This window comes from Ammodytes marinus, assembly GCF_949987685.1.
Source record: "Ammodytes marinus genome assembly, chromosome: 16".
NCBI classification, from domain to species: Eukaryota; Metazoa; Chordata; class Actinopteri; order Uranoscopiformes; family Ammodytidae; genus Ammodytes; species Ammodytes marinus.
In genome coordinates this window covers 11,370,357-11,388,897 of record NC_137220.1, presented here as the reverse complement: position 1 = coordinate 11,388,897, position 18,541 = coordinate 11,370,357, and the positions used below count along the sequence as shown (strand labels likewise).

The 18,541-nt window shown below is 41.5% G+C and overlaps 1 protein-coding gene across 2 annotated transcripts in view; it reads right to left on the bottom strand.

Annotated features, from left to right (window-relative positions):
* Nucleotides 1-5,861: 5,861 nt before the first annotated feature.
* cdk12 (cyclin dependent kinase 12) overlaps nucleotides 5,862-18,541 on the bottom strand; it is a 30,549-nt gene continuing 17,869 nt past the window's right edge. Inside the window, exons 14-16 of one of the 2 annotated variants that reach the window (XR_013845263.1) lie at nucleotides 16,438-16,860; nucleotides 14,038-14,627; nucleotides 5,862-5,949 (exon numbers count right to left, since the gene is read on the bottom strand). Coding sequence is in view for 1 of the 2 variants with exons in the window: in XM_080043734.1 (XP_079899860.1) it covers nucleotides 14,200-14,627; nucleotides 16,438-16,860 (851 nt within the window). In the remaining variant the exon portion in view is untranslated. Of the gene's footprint in view, nucleotides 5,950-12,952; nucleotides 14,628-16,437; nucleotides 16,861-18,541 lie in introns of those variants that run through there. The other variant, XM_080043734.1, reaches the window with a different exon arrangement.

Here is an 18,541-nt window from a genome sequence, read left to right as displayed (position 1 = left end):
GGGGAGGGGCGGGAGACACTGTATGGAAGTGGAAAAGGTCAAAAGTCACTAGTGAATTAGGGTTTAACAGACAAATCTGGCGTTTTTTTGGTTCCTCTTCAGTGGATGCAATTAGCAGCGAAAATCCAGCTCCCAAGCCCCGCTTAAGCTCTTATCTCAGAGTCTGTGGGTTCCTTCTAGTGTCCCTGTCGACCGGCTCTGCCCCTCACCTCTGTCTCTGTCTCTCTCTCTCTCTCTCTCTCTCCCTCTCCCTCTCTCTCTCTCTCCTGATGCCTGCTGGCACTTTGGGAGCAGTGCCCCTCCAATCCCTGTACCCACTCTCCCATCCTCCTCCTCCTCCTCCTCTGGATGCCAGCCGACGGCCCTCACAGTGTGGCACGCCATCTGCTGCCGCCTGCCCCGGCAACCCATCCACCCCTCCCCTCCTCGCTAACTCTAACCCCCCCACCCCACCCCACCCCTGCAGACAGCCGCTACCCACAATCCCCCTCTGCCTCAGCCGCGCGGCGCAAAGAACAGGAGGCTTTCGCACAGATCACTTCACCCCCCGATGCCCCCGCCCGAAAAGGAGGAAGTGTGTGTGTGTGTCTGTATGTGTATGTGCGTGTGTGTGTGTGTGTGTGTGTGTGTGTGTGTGTGGTGGAGGCGGTGGGGGCCTTACAGACAAAATAGTCAAGCTTTTAGTTCCGTGTGTAAATACAAACAACACACATACTGTACATGCATGCACACACACACACACACACACACACTATAAAACACATGATTTACTACAAGGCCTACTTTATTTTTGGTTTCTTGCTGAACATGCATTTGCATTCAGACGTTATCTGTTGTGGTTTGCAATCGTGGCTATAGTATATCTGCATGTTAATAATCAAGTTATTCTCTCTCACACACACCACACACACACACACACACACACACACACACACACGTATTAATACTCAACACAACATTAGTCGTCTTATTAGAGTTAGCTGACATGACAGCGAATCATAACCCCTTGCTATGGCAACAGACACAAATTCTGACGCTGTTTTGGATCTAATTGTGGCTTGATGGCAGAGCTCTCTGATCACCATTTAGCTTTGAGAGAAAGAGAGAGAGAGATAAGATGAGAGACATCAGACTATAGCAGGGACATGAGAGAGAGTGAGAGAGCAGCGATCCATCCATCTTGTGTGGGTATGGAGCCTCATTGCTGGCACTCTATCCATCAATGAGCGCAACATTAACTCTCTGGATCAGAACCAACATCACCCAGATCTCTCTCCATCTCTCTTCCCTCCCCTCACTCTGCTAAATACACACACACACACACACACACACACAAACCATTAGTATTCCATTGCCATCGATAAAGAACCTTAACATCCACCTCTCTACCTTCCTCTCACTCACACCAAGATCCGGTTGATTTCTTTATTCAACCCAAACTCTCCCACTCTCTTAGAATATATTCTTATATTTTGCATGGTTGATGAGTTTCTCTCCTATCTATCTATACACACCTTCAACCCCTAAACCGCCAAAATACTTCCTCTACCACTAGCGCCTGATGTCTAGCTTGTGTCTGGATTCACCTCCTCTCTTCTCCTCTCCAGATCTCCTCTCCGCTGATCTGCTCCTCTCTTTGTCTCTCTCCCAGTTGGTGTTAATAATTTAACTACTGAGCTGCTGCAGAGCTGGCTCCAGTCCAGGCCTCAGATTGGCACTGTCTGTCTATTTAGACACAGTGTGTGGCAGTGCACATGTGTGGGATGTGCAAGAGTGAGAGGAAAACTGCCTGTGTGTGTGTGTGTGTGTGTGTGCGTGTGCGTGTGCGTGTGCGTGTGTGTGTGTGTGTGTGTGTGCGTGTGTGTGTGCGTGAGAGAGAGAGAGAGAGTATGTGGTGCATATGTTTCCCTATTATTGACTGTCTCCTAAATTGTAGTTAAAAAAGAGAAATGTACATAACAAACCCAGATTCACTTTCAGATTGTTTCAATAAATATATGGTTGATTTAATTTTACTATTCACACAACGGGGTTTGTGAGTGGGTCACTCAGCTGATAAGCTGGACTACTGGACCTTTAGGTTATGTTAAGTGTGTTTTATTAATAGTGGGTGTGATGGTATGTTTTCTCAGAATTCCTTGTAAACAGTCTGAGTATGATTCACTGTTTTGAAATCAAATGTCTTACATACTGTTTATTATTAATTTAAAATGTTTTTTGTGTGATGTGATGTAAATTATATTCTTTATAATATATCTTTATTCTCCCATTTAAAGTAGAAAGTGGGGTTTCAAATCAAAACAACCATTCCCCGTAGAATAAGATAAATAAATAAAAAATAGCAGAAAGACATAGTATATACCGTTCCATTATCTTGTAACTAACAAGATGAACAAATGAATTGTCCATATAGAAAAGCAAATCCTCTGGTTTAAGGAAAAGCAGAGAAGGAGCAAGGTGACCTCCAAGGCAAAACACGTTTTTAACCATGACAAATATGCTAAACGTAGTTCCAATCTAATTTCATTTCAAAATGCAAAGAACAGTTGTGTCATATTTTATTTTGGAAGAACAGAATAAATGCTAAAACAATATATTTTGCTGATTGTTAAATAAACAATAAATAACGAAGGTGATTTCTGAATAATAGGGTTTATTTCTTAAACTTTTTCCACAAGATATCCTGCTCAAACTGATCCCTCCTTTACTAAAAGGAGTTGGAGAATTGTACAAGAGATGTTCCTTTTTCCTAATTTTATGACAAAATAATTAACACCTAATTAAATCAAAAATGTATTCCTTTATCCTGACAACATTCGCCATGGCAATCTGAACTTCAACTATCCCAAATCCGTTCCTCCACATTATCACACTCGACACACTACATGTTCTTCAGCTGATCTGAACAAACAAAATAAAATGGGTGACATTTCTGCCGCAAGTGTGTGTGACACGGTGTGAATCTGGATGCCACCTCCCACACCTCTCACCCTCCTACAGTCCTGCCCACAAGACATCTCTGCTTTAAAAATCAGTGCAAGCAGATCACCAAATTTCTTTATTTATCCCTGGCTTCATCAATCATCCTTAGAATCAGCAGTTTTTATAAGGTTATTGAATAATGAATAACATTTGGAAGTGTATTGCTTCAGGGTGGACTCAATGGAAACCCAAAGAATGACAATTGTAAAAAAAAATTTGGGGGGCGGGGGGGCGGGGTCTAGTTGTCCTTGACCTTGCCTTATTAATTCTTTGATTACTTGATTTATATTGTTACACTAAATGTATATTGTCTGGTGTCTTCTCTTGAGAGTAACCAACATATAATCATTATTTACGTTATGTTTACACAACCAATGCATCTGTCAACGTCTAAAAATATGTGTTCTCTTGTAACGCTTGAGCGGTGATGCTGCGTTAAGGCCTTCACATGCATTCATAGTAAACAGACATATGCAAGGCCACCCACCGCTCCACCTTATCTCAATTTGATATCTCATAAGGGCCTTTTCACACTTGCAGGAAAAAATAAACACATCGCGAAAGGCTGCATGCACATGGAACCTGCACTGTCATTAATTTTGGAGATTGAGGGAGGTCAGTGTACCAGACAGTGTGTGTGTGTGTGTGGGTGTGGGTGTGTGTGTGTGTGTGTGTGTGTGTGTGTGGGTGTGTGTGTGTGTGTGTGTGTGTGTGTGTGTGTGTGTGGAGGCCCGCGTGGCCGTAGATGTGTGCTCACATGTATGCGGGTGTGCATGTCAACTGGAGAGCGAAACGCGCATGTGTACACACACACACACACACACACACACACACACACACACACACACACACACACACACACGTACCCAAACCGGTGTTGACAGGTGGCTGTGGTAAAGAGGTGGTCCCTGAGCTGGGGTCTGCCTGTCTCTGGCTGAGAGAGAGAGGAATAAAAATCTCCCAGCAGCTGTCGCCCTAATTCCTCTAACACGGTGCTTGTGCTCTGATTAGAAAACAGATCTGGCCTCTAATTTACTCCTGACACCAACTAATGCTCTATATCTCAATCGCTCTGTCCCCTGCTTGCCACTGGCCTGCCTGGCTGGACATACACACACATAGTGACTCACAAGGCTAAGAGACCTGAAGGTGTAAACGCACAGACGAGGCACCAAAAACCAAACAACGGACACAGATATGGAGAGGGGGGAGGTTGGGCCTGTGGCGAAGTGGATAGGATGGTGGACCTGCAACTACATAGGGTCTATCCCCAGTCTCTCCGCCACATGTCCAAGTGTCCCTGAGCAAGACACTGAACCCTAAAATGTCTCCTGATAGTTAGCCAGCACCCTGCATGGTAGCGGCTGCTATCAGTGTATGAATGTGTGCTCCAGTTGTAAGTCACTTTTGATAAAAGCGTCCGCTAAATTACATCTAATGTAATATAAATACAAAGATGTGAGACTGGATTATTGGTATCCTTAGTCTGAAAAACAACTAACTAGGTTTATAGAGTCAAGTGTGTTGCTTCATAACAGCCTGAGCTGTCAGATTCCTGCAGGTAAAACCATTCTCACCAAAAATAAATGTAGCTCTAGTCCAAAATGACTTGTGAAATGAACCAATGATTGAACCAAACACTTTTAACACTTTGAATCAACTTACAAGGATGCATTATCAGCTTGATAACGCAGGATACTGTTGCTGTTGGAGGTGATAGGGTTGCAAAGGGGTGGAAAGCTTCCGGTAAATTTCCGGAAACTTTCCACAGGAACTTTTGCTCGGGAATTTTGGGAATATTCAAAATTGGGAATTATAGGAATGAACTAAATGGCTGTCATTTAAATGATTTTTTTTCATGTCCAAACATTAATCTAAACATATAAACATTATGTTTTGTCATAGGCAGACATCCATGCAAACTAATACAATAATAAAAAAAACATTACATTTGAACAGATTTATTTGTAAGTAGAACTTTATCAAGTTTTGAATATTTTATGAACAATCAATAATTTCACTGAACAACAAAAAGATGAACGTTGAGTAAAAATAACTCATCTGTCTGACCCGAACCCATTCAATAAATTAAGTAAATTGCCCCCCATGTGATGAAGGAATGCACAGTGCATATAGAGGGCATGGCCTCAGTACCCCTGCAGTAGGATGTGTGCTATGTGCAACTTGCCAATGAAACTTGGACTTGTACTTGCATGAAATCTGGTTTTAGTCAAGATGATACTAAAATATATTTTCCCCAACTATATTTAAAATCACTGTTTAAGCCTCTGTAAACCTGGTCTAGTAAAAAGCAATATATGATATCAAGTTGGGTGTCTCAATAAGCTTTAAAAAAATCAGATTTTATGTTAAATGTTCATAAATATTATAAAACGTAGTTGAAAAAACTGCTTTTTACTGTCTAGAACGTTTACCAGGACTGAAATAACATAGTTAGAAGGATTTAGTGCATTTGGGTTGCTTTACATTTAGTAAATTCCCGTTTATTCCCGTTAATTCCCCAAATTCCCGTTAATTCCCATGAATTCCTGTTAATTCCCATGGAAAGTTTCCAACTTAGAAAATTCCCGAAATTTTGCAACCCTAGAGGTGACACACCACTGTAGTAGTCCACAACATTATAAGGTTGATTTGCTTGCACCCCAAGTTTTTCTAAAATGTACATTGGTACATCTACTGATAAATGCTTGTAGTGGGGATTTTAATATATGTACGCTATAGAAAAAAGAGAAAGATATATTATTGCATATAGAAAAGTTGAGACGAATGAGTGAGTGCATGGAAAGTGCTCTCACTCACAACCAGTGTTGCTGGTTTTCATGCCAGGGCTGGCTGGGTGTCGTGGTGTCATGACGGGGTTGGCCCAGCAGGAGGCAGAGGTGTGATGCTGGGAGTGGGAGGTGACAGCTCAGTGTCACACTGCACACAGGATGACACTTCACCAGGCTGAGAGAGAGAGAGACAGAGAGGGGGAGGAAGTGGACAGGGAGGAAAAGGTGAGAGATCTTTCTCAATCTGAATGTGTGTGTGTGTGTGTGTGTGTGTGTGTGTGTGTGTGTGTGTGTGTGTGTGTGTGTGTGTTCTTGTACTTCTCACTTTATAAGGATTTTAGAACTTGAGTGTGAGGACATGTATGGAAAGTAAGGACATGTTGGGTTTTACTTCTTTACAAGGCTGTTTGAGGGTTAAGGTCGGAATTTAGATAAAGGTTAGGCTTGGGGAATGCATTATGTAAACTGTGTGAAATGTCACATAATGTAACTGATAAGATTGCAGACATCAAACATTAAACATCCCTCTGTTAAAACAGTTAGTGTGCTGCTGTGTCTGTTTTGTTAAGGGATACTATAAGGCTAGATTTCTTTGTGTAAGTGACTACATGTGCGTGTGTGTGTGTTTGTGTGTGTGCCTGTTTGTGTGTGTATGTGTTTGAGAAATCCGTTTTTATTTCCTCTTTCTTCTCTCTCTGTCCCCTGTATCTGTCTCCAGGGACTCACTTGGCATCCCTCCCTACTTTTAATTCTCGCTCCGCAAACTGCTGCTGTCTGAACACAAGCTGGCATGACACACATATGCACACACATGCACACACACACACACACACGCACAGTTTCACAAATGCACTGGTGACCCTCCCCGCCTCAAACTAGGCAATGAAATGACACACACACACAATCGCCCCCACGTCTGGTTTCAAATGCAACACACACACACACACACACACACATTTCTCCTTTACATCACTGTCAGCTGAAATATTGGAGAGGAATTCACAAACACATACAAGGGGCATCAATGACAGTACAAGTCGAATTCAAAGAGATAAATACAAACACACACACGCACTGATGAAAGACCGAGATGCTTTCTCAGCCTCCCAGGAAATAGGAACTTACTTCTAGACACACACACATTTCATCACTGAAAGACACAGCTGAGAGACACACAGAGACAGCATCCCTGCTCCTGCGAATACAAATCCGGTGTGAAAGAAAACACACACACACACACACGATGAACCCCAAACACAGAAACAGATATCAAGGAAGTGAAAGGACGTGAACATTCCACATATATTTGTTTACTTCAATCCCTACTAGCTGCTCCTCTGGTTTCAAACCAGCTTAATAACATAAATGTCAGCAGTGCTCACGTAGCCAGTCGCATGCATACAAGTTCTCGAGAAAAACATACATACACTGACAGCCAGGCAGATGAGCCAAACTTCAAACGCAGGAAATAAATAAATTAAAGACAAATATGATAGGGATGAATAAATAACAAGAGGAGAGAGAGATGAAAACAGGAAGAAGAGATGGAGGAAGTAGAGAGGGAGATGCAGTGATTTTCAAAAAAGAGGCTGGAGGTGGGAGAGAGAGAAAGAGAGAGAGATTGTCAAACACACTTCTAATCTCATTTAGGTTGAACTGGCATGAAGCAGCTCAACAGCAAAGATGGAAACACACACTTCAGAGATAGATGCCTGTCTTCCATTGTGTGGAATGTGCATGTGTGTGAGTAGGCCTACTTGTACAACTATTTTTGTGAGAACCAATTTGAGTTGTAGGAGTGAGGATATTTTTCGCCGGTTCTCACTTAAAGATAGGCCTTTAAAGGGCTGTTTGAGGGTTGAGAATAGGTTCTAAGGTACAGGTTAGAATAAGGTTTAGGTTAATGTTAGCGTAAGGGTTGGGGTTAGGCATTTAGTTTTGATAGTTAGGACTAGGGTAAGGGGCTAAGGAATGCATTAATGATTTCCTCACAAGTATAGCTGTACAAACGTGTGTGTGTGCGCATGTTGCAGGTGGAAAGAAGTGTCCCTGCAAAGCCCAGCATGACGCCAAGTGATTTGCTTGTCTTTTGAGTTTCCTACACTCTGTCTATTTTCTTTCTTCTTCTTTTTTTAATTATTTGGAGAAGGGTGTGAGTGTGAATGCAAATATGCAAATGAAACGCTTATTATTGCATTGCTCATCAAGCAGCGCGGAGCAGACATTAATAGGCTGATGAATATGCATGTGAATTTGTTAATTAAGTTAATTATTCTGCTGAAAATGCATTCGTCTTCCAAGGACATCTTCCCCAGGATTCCAACCTGCTCCACTCATTAGTCATGCGATATTTTACACTGGGCGCTGGGACAAGAGGTAGGGAAAGGGAGGGGCAGTAGGGGCCACTGGGGTTGATATGTATACAATCTAAGGGGCATCACGGCGTTAAAAGTCCACTTAAAGGGATAGTTCAGTATTTTTCTGAAGAGGGGCTGTATGATGTACTTATGAATAGTTAGTGTGTTACTTTATGGAGATGGCGGTCAGTGCAGTCACTATAAGGAGTTTGGGGTCACTGTAGCAGAAGTCAGCCGTGGACTGTTGCAGACAGGGCCATGAAAAAAAAATGGAAAATACGTTTGTCACCACATATATAAATACACCTAAAAAATAAATATCCGTTCAATTTAACCCTGAACTGAGTATTTTTTCTCACAGCTTTAGTTTGCCCCCAGACAGCAGTTTATTTTTAAGATATAATGGCCTCATAATGACGCCTAAATACTTCATCAGTTCTTCAGAAAGGAAGGGTCAAAGAAAGACACAATGCACTGCAGCCAGCTACAGTAGGGCGTACATGCACTCCAAGTGGCCAGACATTCGCGGCACCATCTCTGCCGCTTCTCTTTCCTCTCCAGTAATTCCCCCTCTTCACTGCTTTTCCTCTAATTGCTTATTAAAACCCTCTTAAATGAACTTTTTGTGCCAACTTTCCAACACATTAATTAATTGTTGTAGCCAATTAAGTGTCGCTGCGCAAATGAGCTTCAGCACAAATGGTCCTGCAGGGCCCGTTCACCCGACTCTTCCACCCCCACTCCCCCCCTCCACCAACACCCTCCTACACCGCCTCCTCCTCTTCTACCACCCTCGTCGACTGCTTTCCCAGAAGCCCCCTCTGCCCTTAAAGCGCCAGCATCCACACAGACAGCCAGACAATAATCTTTGCCTTTACTCCTTGTGAAGCTCTTTGAATTGGTAATGAGATGCTGGGACCTTGTAAAAAGTACTTTGGTGGGCAGAAGTGCAGCATCATGCAGAGAGGGGCGTGTGTGTGTGTCTGTGGCTGAAGTGGAGTCAAAACTGTTAAAAAGGTCAGAGGCAGATTTGTTTAAATGCCTGTGTCTTCTCCCTTTATCACTTATTGATAAAGCAGATAAAAACACTCAAGTGTATAGGTGAAATTTATACTGAAGGAGTGAATGTGATTCCAGATTATTATGATTTAATGACCTGGCACCAGCGCCTTAACATAAAAACCAACACACACATCTGTATCATCTGGCCAATCCAATAGCCTCCTAAAAACTCCGTCTTTGGTTGGTCTCACTGCTGTTGGGCGATAAAGAAATAACGAGTGTGTGTGACAGCAGTTTTTTTTTTCTCCACAAAACTATAAAGTGAGAAGAAATGGAGATGGTGTTATGGCATCAATAAAGCATGCTGTTGCACCACTAAAGCATATATCACTGCTGGGATAAAGTCAATCAATTTTCGAAAATATCGCATAAATAAAGATGTAGCCATAAACGAAATGACTGACATTAAATTTCTGTTTGATAGGAGACAAAGAAGGGATTTGATGAAGACAGCACTATTCGCTGCACTCCTAATGCAAGTTTTTTTTATTTTATCTATGGCTTGATATGGGTGAATGTGTGTAAATATCCAATCAACCACATGTTGTGTTTTTCTTTTACTGTTGACCTGTCCAGTTTGTTATTAATGCTTTACACTCTGCTCTGAGTTTACACACAGTCACTGATCAAACAGCCTCAGTCATCAAACTGTAGCCTGGTTCAGAGAAACAACAGCGGCCCAGATTTACACTGCACAAAGAAGCTACCGCACACACGTGCATGCAAGGCTCCATGCAAAGTCTTGTTATACATAGAATAACCTGGACATTTGGAGAAAGAGGAATTATCTTGTTTTTAAGACAGTTGCAAGACTAACTGGTGCAGAAGATCCTATTTTAATTTTTTACCTTTATTACAGTAAAAAGTAAAAGCGATAAAAATGAGTGTGTGATTGAATTTATGGCGTGCTTAAGCTGCGGAATTCATAGTTATGGAACAGCACCCATCAGTCACATCTTAAACTGTGCACCTTTGAATGCTAACATGGGCTTGAGTTAGTAAATCTGAAATCTGAAAAGCTTAGTGTCAAAGCAGCCAGAGTCTTCTCTAAATACTATATAATATATAACATATAATTCAATGTTCAATTGACTCCAACTGAAAATTTAAATGCATGATTCAATTGCTTACTTTTCCCCTCCAGAGCCAGTCAGTCTTTGTTTGCCCTCCATCAATCTTGTCTTCTCCCAGTTCGCCCTCTTCTTCTTCTACTTCTTATTGTTTGGTCTATCATGCTTAAGTTTGCTGCCAATTAAAAATGTAACACCAGGTCAAACAGATAGATTTAGCCAGGCATTAGATGTTTTACATTTGTTGTCTAGTGAGCTGAAAAATTACTGTTAACTTTGTAGGTACGAAAGGATAAGCTTAGTAACAGCTTTAATACCGACTTTGTATATCACAAATGAATGTACAGTATAAAGAACCTATCGTACCTGAACCAAAGTTCATCATTATTTTGGCATCTGTAGGCTGGTGTGCGTTTAAGCAAAAGGATACACATTTTTAAGTGCTCTTTATAGTCTGCCGTAGTGCAAGCAGTGTGATGTGAGCTGCTTTTGTAATGTTGCACAATTTAAATTTTAGAAGGTGCTGATATTTGTCCAAGGTTGCCAAGTTTCACATCATGGACAAAGAGGGTGTTACTGCAGAGATTGTATCAAAGTCTGTTGTAGATTTCAAAATGTAAGATGTAGCAATCAGCCTGCACAGCAGTGATGCAGAAAAATGCTATTGTACAAAAGAAATGGTATAAATTCACTGAAATGAAAAGTCCATCAATTCAACATTTATCTGGAAGTCCACCAAAATCAATGCAGCCGACAGTGAAGCGGCGGCATCCAAAATGGAGGCTCCATTTTGAATGCCGCCGTAGCCCGTCTGCCATGGAAAGCCGTGCTTAAGACTGGCAGCATGGCACATTTATGGGCATTCCCCATAAGGTGCCTTTCTGATTGATGGCTCTGCCTCGTGCACCTCCCTCTCCTCAGTCCTGATTTATTCGTCTGGTCTCTGTGACTTGGCACTGGCTTTGCCCACTACTTCTCCTGTGGAAACTCCCTGCGGGCACATTCACTATTATTCGGCGTCCCGATGGGCAAACGAATCAGACAGAAAGATACATGTACACACCCTCATACACACACACACACTCAATCCACCGTCTCATCTCACCCACACTGTGCCTGTGCTAGAGGGCAGGTGAGCCTCCCACTGCCTCCACTCTGAAAGGATCTCTCACCCAGTGGGCTCAGCTGCTTGGTGGGCCAGAGGGGTAAGCGGCTCTGTAAGCCTGCCAATTGAGGAACTGGTCTGGGTCTGCATGTGGCCAATCCTAACGCACACACACAGAAACACACGCACAGAAGCGTGCACACACACTACCAGTCTGCATGAAGCTCGCAGGCTACTGCCTTTGCCAATCTGTAGTTTATGATCCTTGTCTGCCTGTCAGGATCTTCATAAAGAGATCAACCCAATTGGTAAAGGAAAATACACATAAATAAGATTGATGCATAGGGAGCACTTCACATTGCTGTCTGACTGGGTCAGACTCATATACATCACAAATTAGGCAGTGTATAGGAAACAATTAATTAGGAAAACCTTCTGTGTATCACAGCAGGTTTTACAAACTCCCACATAATATACAGTGTGTTGAATAAGCGTTCAACCATGTGTTATTTTAAAAGGGTATTTTGGTTCAATCCAAATTTGATTTGTAACAAATTTCCAACCATAACAATGGCGGATTACGTGTCTGTTAAAAGAGAAAATAGACATGCAGCAGCTAACCAACATTGCAAAAGCTTAAATAATGAAAAAGCACTTTGGATACTACAATTGGATTAAACAGGGATGACTTCATGAAAAAAGGTCTCCAAAATAATTGACCTTATTATTTATTTTCCACAATTTAAAGCTATAGTATGTAACTTCTTCGCCCCCATGAGGAATTCTGAGTAATAACACCACCACTGGGTGGATCTACATTACGTTAGCTTTCTGTGTTGTCGTCGTTCGCTTTCTTTTTGGATTTTATTCCTTCTGCTGTACGTCCAGGTTTTTTCTTAGCAGTAGAATCAATAACTGAAACATTTCGTGGGCACTTCTTGAGCTCCTGTGCCAGTGTCGTTGGGCGACATACTGAGGCATACAGGAAGAGTTTTGTGGAGCTTATTCAACTCTTTTGGCAATGGCTCGAGTCTAACCGACATTCATTGATATGAAAAAGTTACGCACTATAGCTTTAAGACGTAGTTATGTATCAGTTACTTCTTGGTTTAGTTTCAGGTAATTTTGATTATTTATTCAATTCAGATTACAAATTGTGTGTGGTTTCCATTTAGTTTAGGTTATTTTACATACGATGTAATATGATGATACATGATGACTATTTTCTTGATACGTTTCAAGCAAATCATACTGTAGAATGAAAACTACCAAGCATAAATCTCCAGATTATCAAAACAATACGAAAGACTGGAAACTTGGTTTATAACTTGGTCACTACTGCATTTCTCAAATGTAACCAGGTTTGCCCAGGCCTGATTTTAAGGACCTACTGTGGTAGTTTGAGCTTCAGCATGAGTGAATGCCTACCATCTAGTGGCCACTTTAGAAACATTCAGAAATGCCAGGGTAGACAAAACTGGTCGCATATTTTCCTTTAATAAACTGAACCAAGAAAACACATATTACAAAATATTTTTTTTTCTTTTTACAGACACGTGAAATCATCTTCTTCTCCCTTTTCTTTTACTAAGCAAAAAAAAATTGAAACGGAACCATGGACCAATTATATTGTTTTAAGCTTGTATCATTTTCTTTATGTAGAAAATAACAAAAGAAAAGAAAAGAAAAGAAGAAAAAGCTTTTTTTTGCACAAGTTGGCAAGGAGGCGACGACATTAGACGAGGCGTTCAGAGCCCACCAGGAAAAGCCGGAGAGTCAGTTTCTGTGTGTTTTGAATACATGTATGTAGCTTTATACTTCATCTAGCAGAGTAGCATGTGTTTTATGGAGCAATCCATCTTCATGTAGTGGTTAAATTCATATTTGAGACAGGGAAGTGAGAACTACAGGATAAGGCTTGTAACGACACAGAGGTCTTGCTGTGTGTAAAGAAAGGAAAATCTTCATCTTCACAGTTCAGTTGGGTTGATGACAGACTGAATATATTATGAACCATATTTTGGGTAAAAAAAAAAAATGCACTCGGACACTGTTTGTGCCATCCAAAAGCAGAAACTTAACTAACTTAAGCTACTAGGCCGAGATCATTCAGGGGTTGCCGGGGTAACCAAGGAGGCACAAGGCTGGAAACAAGGGAAGCTTTCCAGAATGTAAAGGTTTAATGGGAAACTCAGGGACCTCCAGTGTTCTTTTTAAACGTGCTCATGACCTCATATGTACCCATACACAGTACATTAGCATTTAGCTTAACTCCCATCACAAAGAGGACAGTGACTTCATTCTCCCAAAAACACTGATATCTTTGTCAGAAGCGGGCACTGCAGTGGACATGACAATCGTTTGTTTTTTGAGGGGGGAAAGGATCACAGCTGCTTTTATAAGTTGAGTGTCAGCAGCAAGCATGGCACTCAATTTGGTAGCTTAACTTCATTCAAGTTATAGGACCTTCACAGCGGACAGGATATAGCAAAGGGATTGCAGGTGGTGGCGACTATCCCTAAATGAACCGTCAGACGGAACCCCCCTTTGGTCCCAAACACTTTCTCCAATACAGACCCCAGCCTGTTCATCTGGGCAGTCATGTTCATGACTTTTTTTTTTTAATCTCTTTCTTTCAGACATTCACATTTCAAAAATCTTGGATTCACCTTTAGATACCTGCTCCATGGTCCAGTGACTGATAATCTGAAGGCTGTCCCCCCCCCCCCCTCTCTGCATTCTTCCTCTTCTTCATAAGTGCCCAGGATTATTGGAACATCCCCAAAGATACCAAGGTCTCTCTTACAGGTTGGGTGGGGGGTCAAGGAGGGTCAGCGGGCAGCTCCAAATCGCATGTCTTGGTCCTTTGGGAACTGTGCTGTGGTGGAAGGGGCAGCAGCAGCATTCACCAGTCCTGTGGGGGCCTCGGCTGCATCCAGAGGTACAGAGGGTGGAGGGGGCTGTCCCCGGGCTGGAGCGTCCACAGCTGGAGAGGAGGCTTTGCTGCGCTGAGAGGCCCCACCTCCTTCAGAGTCCTGGTGGCTGATAAGTTGGAGCAAGGCGGCCGCCACTGCAGGACTGATGTCCTGGTCGGGCTGCTGCTGTTGGGTTTCTGACCCACTCTGCTGCTGGCTGTTTCCATGGTGAGGAGCTGACGGAGGAGGCGGCCCCGGTGGAGAGGGTGGACGCTGCTTCTCACCAGACGGAGGAGGAACCTTCTTGGCCCCAGGTTTTCTCTTTGATACTGCTGCTGCACCGTCTAAACCAAGGACAAATAATAGGAAAGAGGACACCATGTTAAATATAAAAGCATATTTGTAATATAACGTTTAACTTGAAAATGTGATGGATGTAGAGAATAGGTCTTTATTTTATTTTATTTTAAATCGTCTGTGGCTAATTAGCTTTCATGCAAAGTAGAAATGTATTTCTGGCAAATGGGCATGACATGGCGTTGTACAATGTTGACATGCCTGCCTACCTCCACCACAAGAGGGCGATGGAGCAATCTAAGATTATCTTCAAATATTTTAGTACAATTAAAAAGGGCATTCATAAATACAATTAAAAAGGGGCATAAATGAGATATCTTAAGTGTTTTTACAATAAAGCAAAGCTGTAATCTACAGTAAATTGTGTAGCTTTGGTACTAGTAATAAATACAAAAAATATCTTTAGGACAAAGAGATGTCCAGCTAATGAAAAATCTACTATCATGCACTTCAGGTATTGTAAATCTCAATTTTGAAAACGGTGAAGCTTTGTTTTATTTTAACTTGGTCATCACTGTTGGAGAATGTTCAATAAACAAAGTAAATTATTCAATTGTTTCACTATATGGGTGCAAAACTTAATAGCATTTTTGAATGCAAAACAGATGCAGTAGTGTTTAGTTTTACCTCCAACCAACCACCTAAAATGAAATGACAATTATGTGGGACCTGGGTGAGAAAAAACATTAGGAAGGGCATGTGCAGCTGGATGGACAAAGAGGGTGACTGATGTAGAAGAATTGTAAGTATTCAAAAGGTGGGGACTAATGAACCAGGTTAGTCTTCTTGTGTTCTAATCTACAGAAATGCAAGGCAGACACAGGTTATGCAGGTTTCAGATGCCTTAACAGAAGAAATAACCAGAAGAGAACAGGACTGTTACCATTCCAGTGTCAGAAGCATACTCAACAGTTTTATTGAACTTACTAATCACATTCTTGAGCTAATATCCGAGTCAAAGGGAACAGTTAAAAGCAACAAAACGAAAAATTGAAAATGTGACAAACCAAAGTTAAAAGAAACACATGCAGGTGAGGTCTAAAGATTCAACATTTATTTTTCACTTGATAATTTATTAGACTTTCTTCATAAAAAGGCTGATATTACAGTCCGTTTGAAGCACCATTTACTTCCTGTGAAAATTCCATGACACCTGCTATATAATGAAAATGAGGTGAGGATGAAAAAAACACATGTGGAGATGCAACAGATATAGAAACAAAGACCGTGAGAAAGAAACAAGGAATAAAAAGGGGAGAAAGGAGGGTTTGAAGGGAATAATACAGTGTGAAGCTTTCTTGTCTTGCTGAAATGAATAACACTACACTCCTGGTTTATTGAGTACACCAGTGAGAGATGTCCATGTGTACCAAACCGTCGTCTGTTTACCACGGTCATATGACGACCAACGCTCAGCAAACACTTTGCGGGGTCTTTCTCAATATGTGAGGTGGTAAAAGGGCACAATAGTGAGTGTGTGTGTCTGAGTCTGTGTGTTTAGGTGACGTCAGGGATGTGGGGTGGGGGGGGGGGGTTGGGTGGAAGAGAGTGGGGTGTGCATGATACGTTAAATAGCCCGATTCATTTGGTTAATCTTCTTTTTTTTTTTTTTGTCAGGTATTCTAAAATATAATTCATTTGATATTGAGTATATAAAGAATTTTTGAGTACCCAAGCTCAGTCAGCTTATTTTTGTTCTCGGCCTGCTCTCTTTATTTTTTTCAATCCCTATCGATCTCCACTTGAACCTGGTTGCCCCTTTTTGTCCAACCCTCTAGAGACTAAACCCAGACTTGCCCTTGCGATCAGCAGTAGAGGCTGAGGAATTGCGCGTTAGTGCCTCCTCTGAGCGGACGCCATTGCTCTCATCGCCTTGCTCCTCAGCTTGGGGCTTGATGATGTGGCCTAAGAAGAGAGCCAGCAGGTTGGCCTGTTCTTCCTGGCTGAGCGGCTGCTCTCCAGACGTCAGTGACAGTTCCTGGGGCTCGGGAGGCGGCTCTGGGGGCTGAGGCCTAGCAGAGGACTGGGCCTGGGCCTCTGGAGCCCCCTGCTGGTCGGAGGCCTCGCTGAGGGCCGACAGCGACTGGCTGAGAGTCTCTGTGTTGGAGAGGTTGAGGAGCTGGGCCACCTGAGGCAGGCTGAGGTCCGTCTGGCCCTGGAGCAGGTTCATCAGCACCGCCAGCTCCGCCTGGTTCAACTGTTCAGCAGCAGCTCCCAGGCCTGAACACACACATACACGTTTAAACACAATATGGAAACACTAGAAATAATAAAGTTATTTCTTGCTTGTGGACTGTGATGGATTTGTTCCCATTATTTTGTTCTTGTTCCGTCCAAAAGGTTGATTTGTTTAAGCCGACAGTGTCAAATATCCTGAACACTGATGGCTGTAAATTGAACAGTTTTTTTAGATGAAAAATGTTTTAAAAGAATAGGAGGGTTAACCCATTGATGACGGCTGCTGCGCAACGCTACATTGTATCTCCTGCCGGCTGCTGCGTAGCGCAGCATTGTTACTTTATCTAATTTTCATGGCGTGTGCAGCATAGAATGCACTGTCATTGGTTCAAATACACATGAGGTGGGTTTTGTTGATTTTTTAAGACCACGTGACCACCCAAATGTTGTGTGGTTTGCCGAAAATCACATCAATCAAAAAATAAAAATAAAATAAAATAAATAAGCCGGCTGTGTCCGCGATAGTGTATTACAGAACAGTTAGTGGCGTTTGGAGTGCAGAATCTAGGTCTACTATAGACTACTGACGAAAATCACAGAACACATTGCATCTATTTATTAACAATATTTAAGAATTTAGGCTATATTTTGCTGCTCCAACTCAAATTCAGCCCAGCCAGGCGATAGTAAAGTTTCAGTTTCGTTTTCATCTCCGTGGTATACAGCCGTTTGGACCAGCTGATCAGCTCCCGACAGCGAGAGTCATTCTGCGTTCCAGTTGTACAGGGAAGTCGGATTTATGGTGCCAGTGATAATTGAACTAAATAATAAAATAAAGCTATCTCCTCCTTCCTATATCTGTATATCTTTATCCCTCCACTGCACACTCAGTCACTACTATCCATGCTAAAAGGAAGCAGGATTATAACCTCATTTAGCACATTATTTTTAAATATTTTATATTATTTTTAATTTATTTTTCTCCCCCGTCTAATTGACGATTTTTAGAAAAATGTGTTGGTTTGTAAGTGCTAAGGGAGCATGTTTAAATGAAACCTGTGAACCTTACCTTTTAAATGTATTTTATTTCATGTTTCTATGTGCTACACAGGCTTAAATATTAAGGTTTTGGTAGACGTTGACAATTCGTAGTATTTTTTTCAGAAAACCCTCAGGCATTAAGGACATGCATCCTAGATTGCCATAGTCATCAATGGGTTAAACCAGAAAAGTTTTAAACTTCTTATCTATTTGAACAGGAACAATGTTATTTGAATTGATTATTTTTTGTTTATATGTTGCCGAGAATCCCATTTGTTTGCTCTTAAGTTTTACCTTGTGTTTGTATTATTTTAACATTCAATAAATTGACAATAATTATAAATAAATATATATCAGTGATTCTTGAGAAGTGGGACAAAACAGGGTGCAATGTGAAAAAATACAAACCCTATGTTTCGGCAAATTAAATGACATGTATGTATCCAACATATACTAAGCTAAGCTTTGGCACAACCTCCCAGCTTTTGTTTTTTTAACTGTCATTGGCCTATAATAATAATAATAATAATAATAATAATAATAATAATAATAATAATAATAATAATAATAATAATAATAAGTGATTGGATTTATATAGCGCTTTATTTCGCTGTTGTTGACTCAAAGCGCTTTTAAGATTCTTCTTTTTCAAGATTCGGAATGTAAAATATTCTAAAACTAC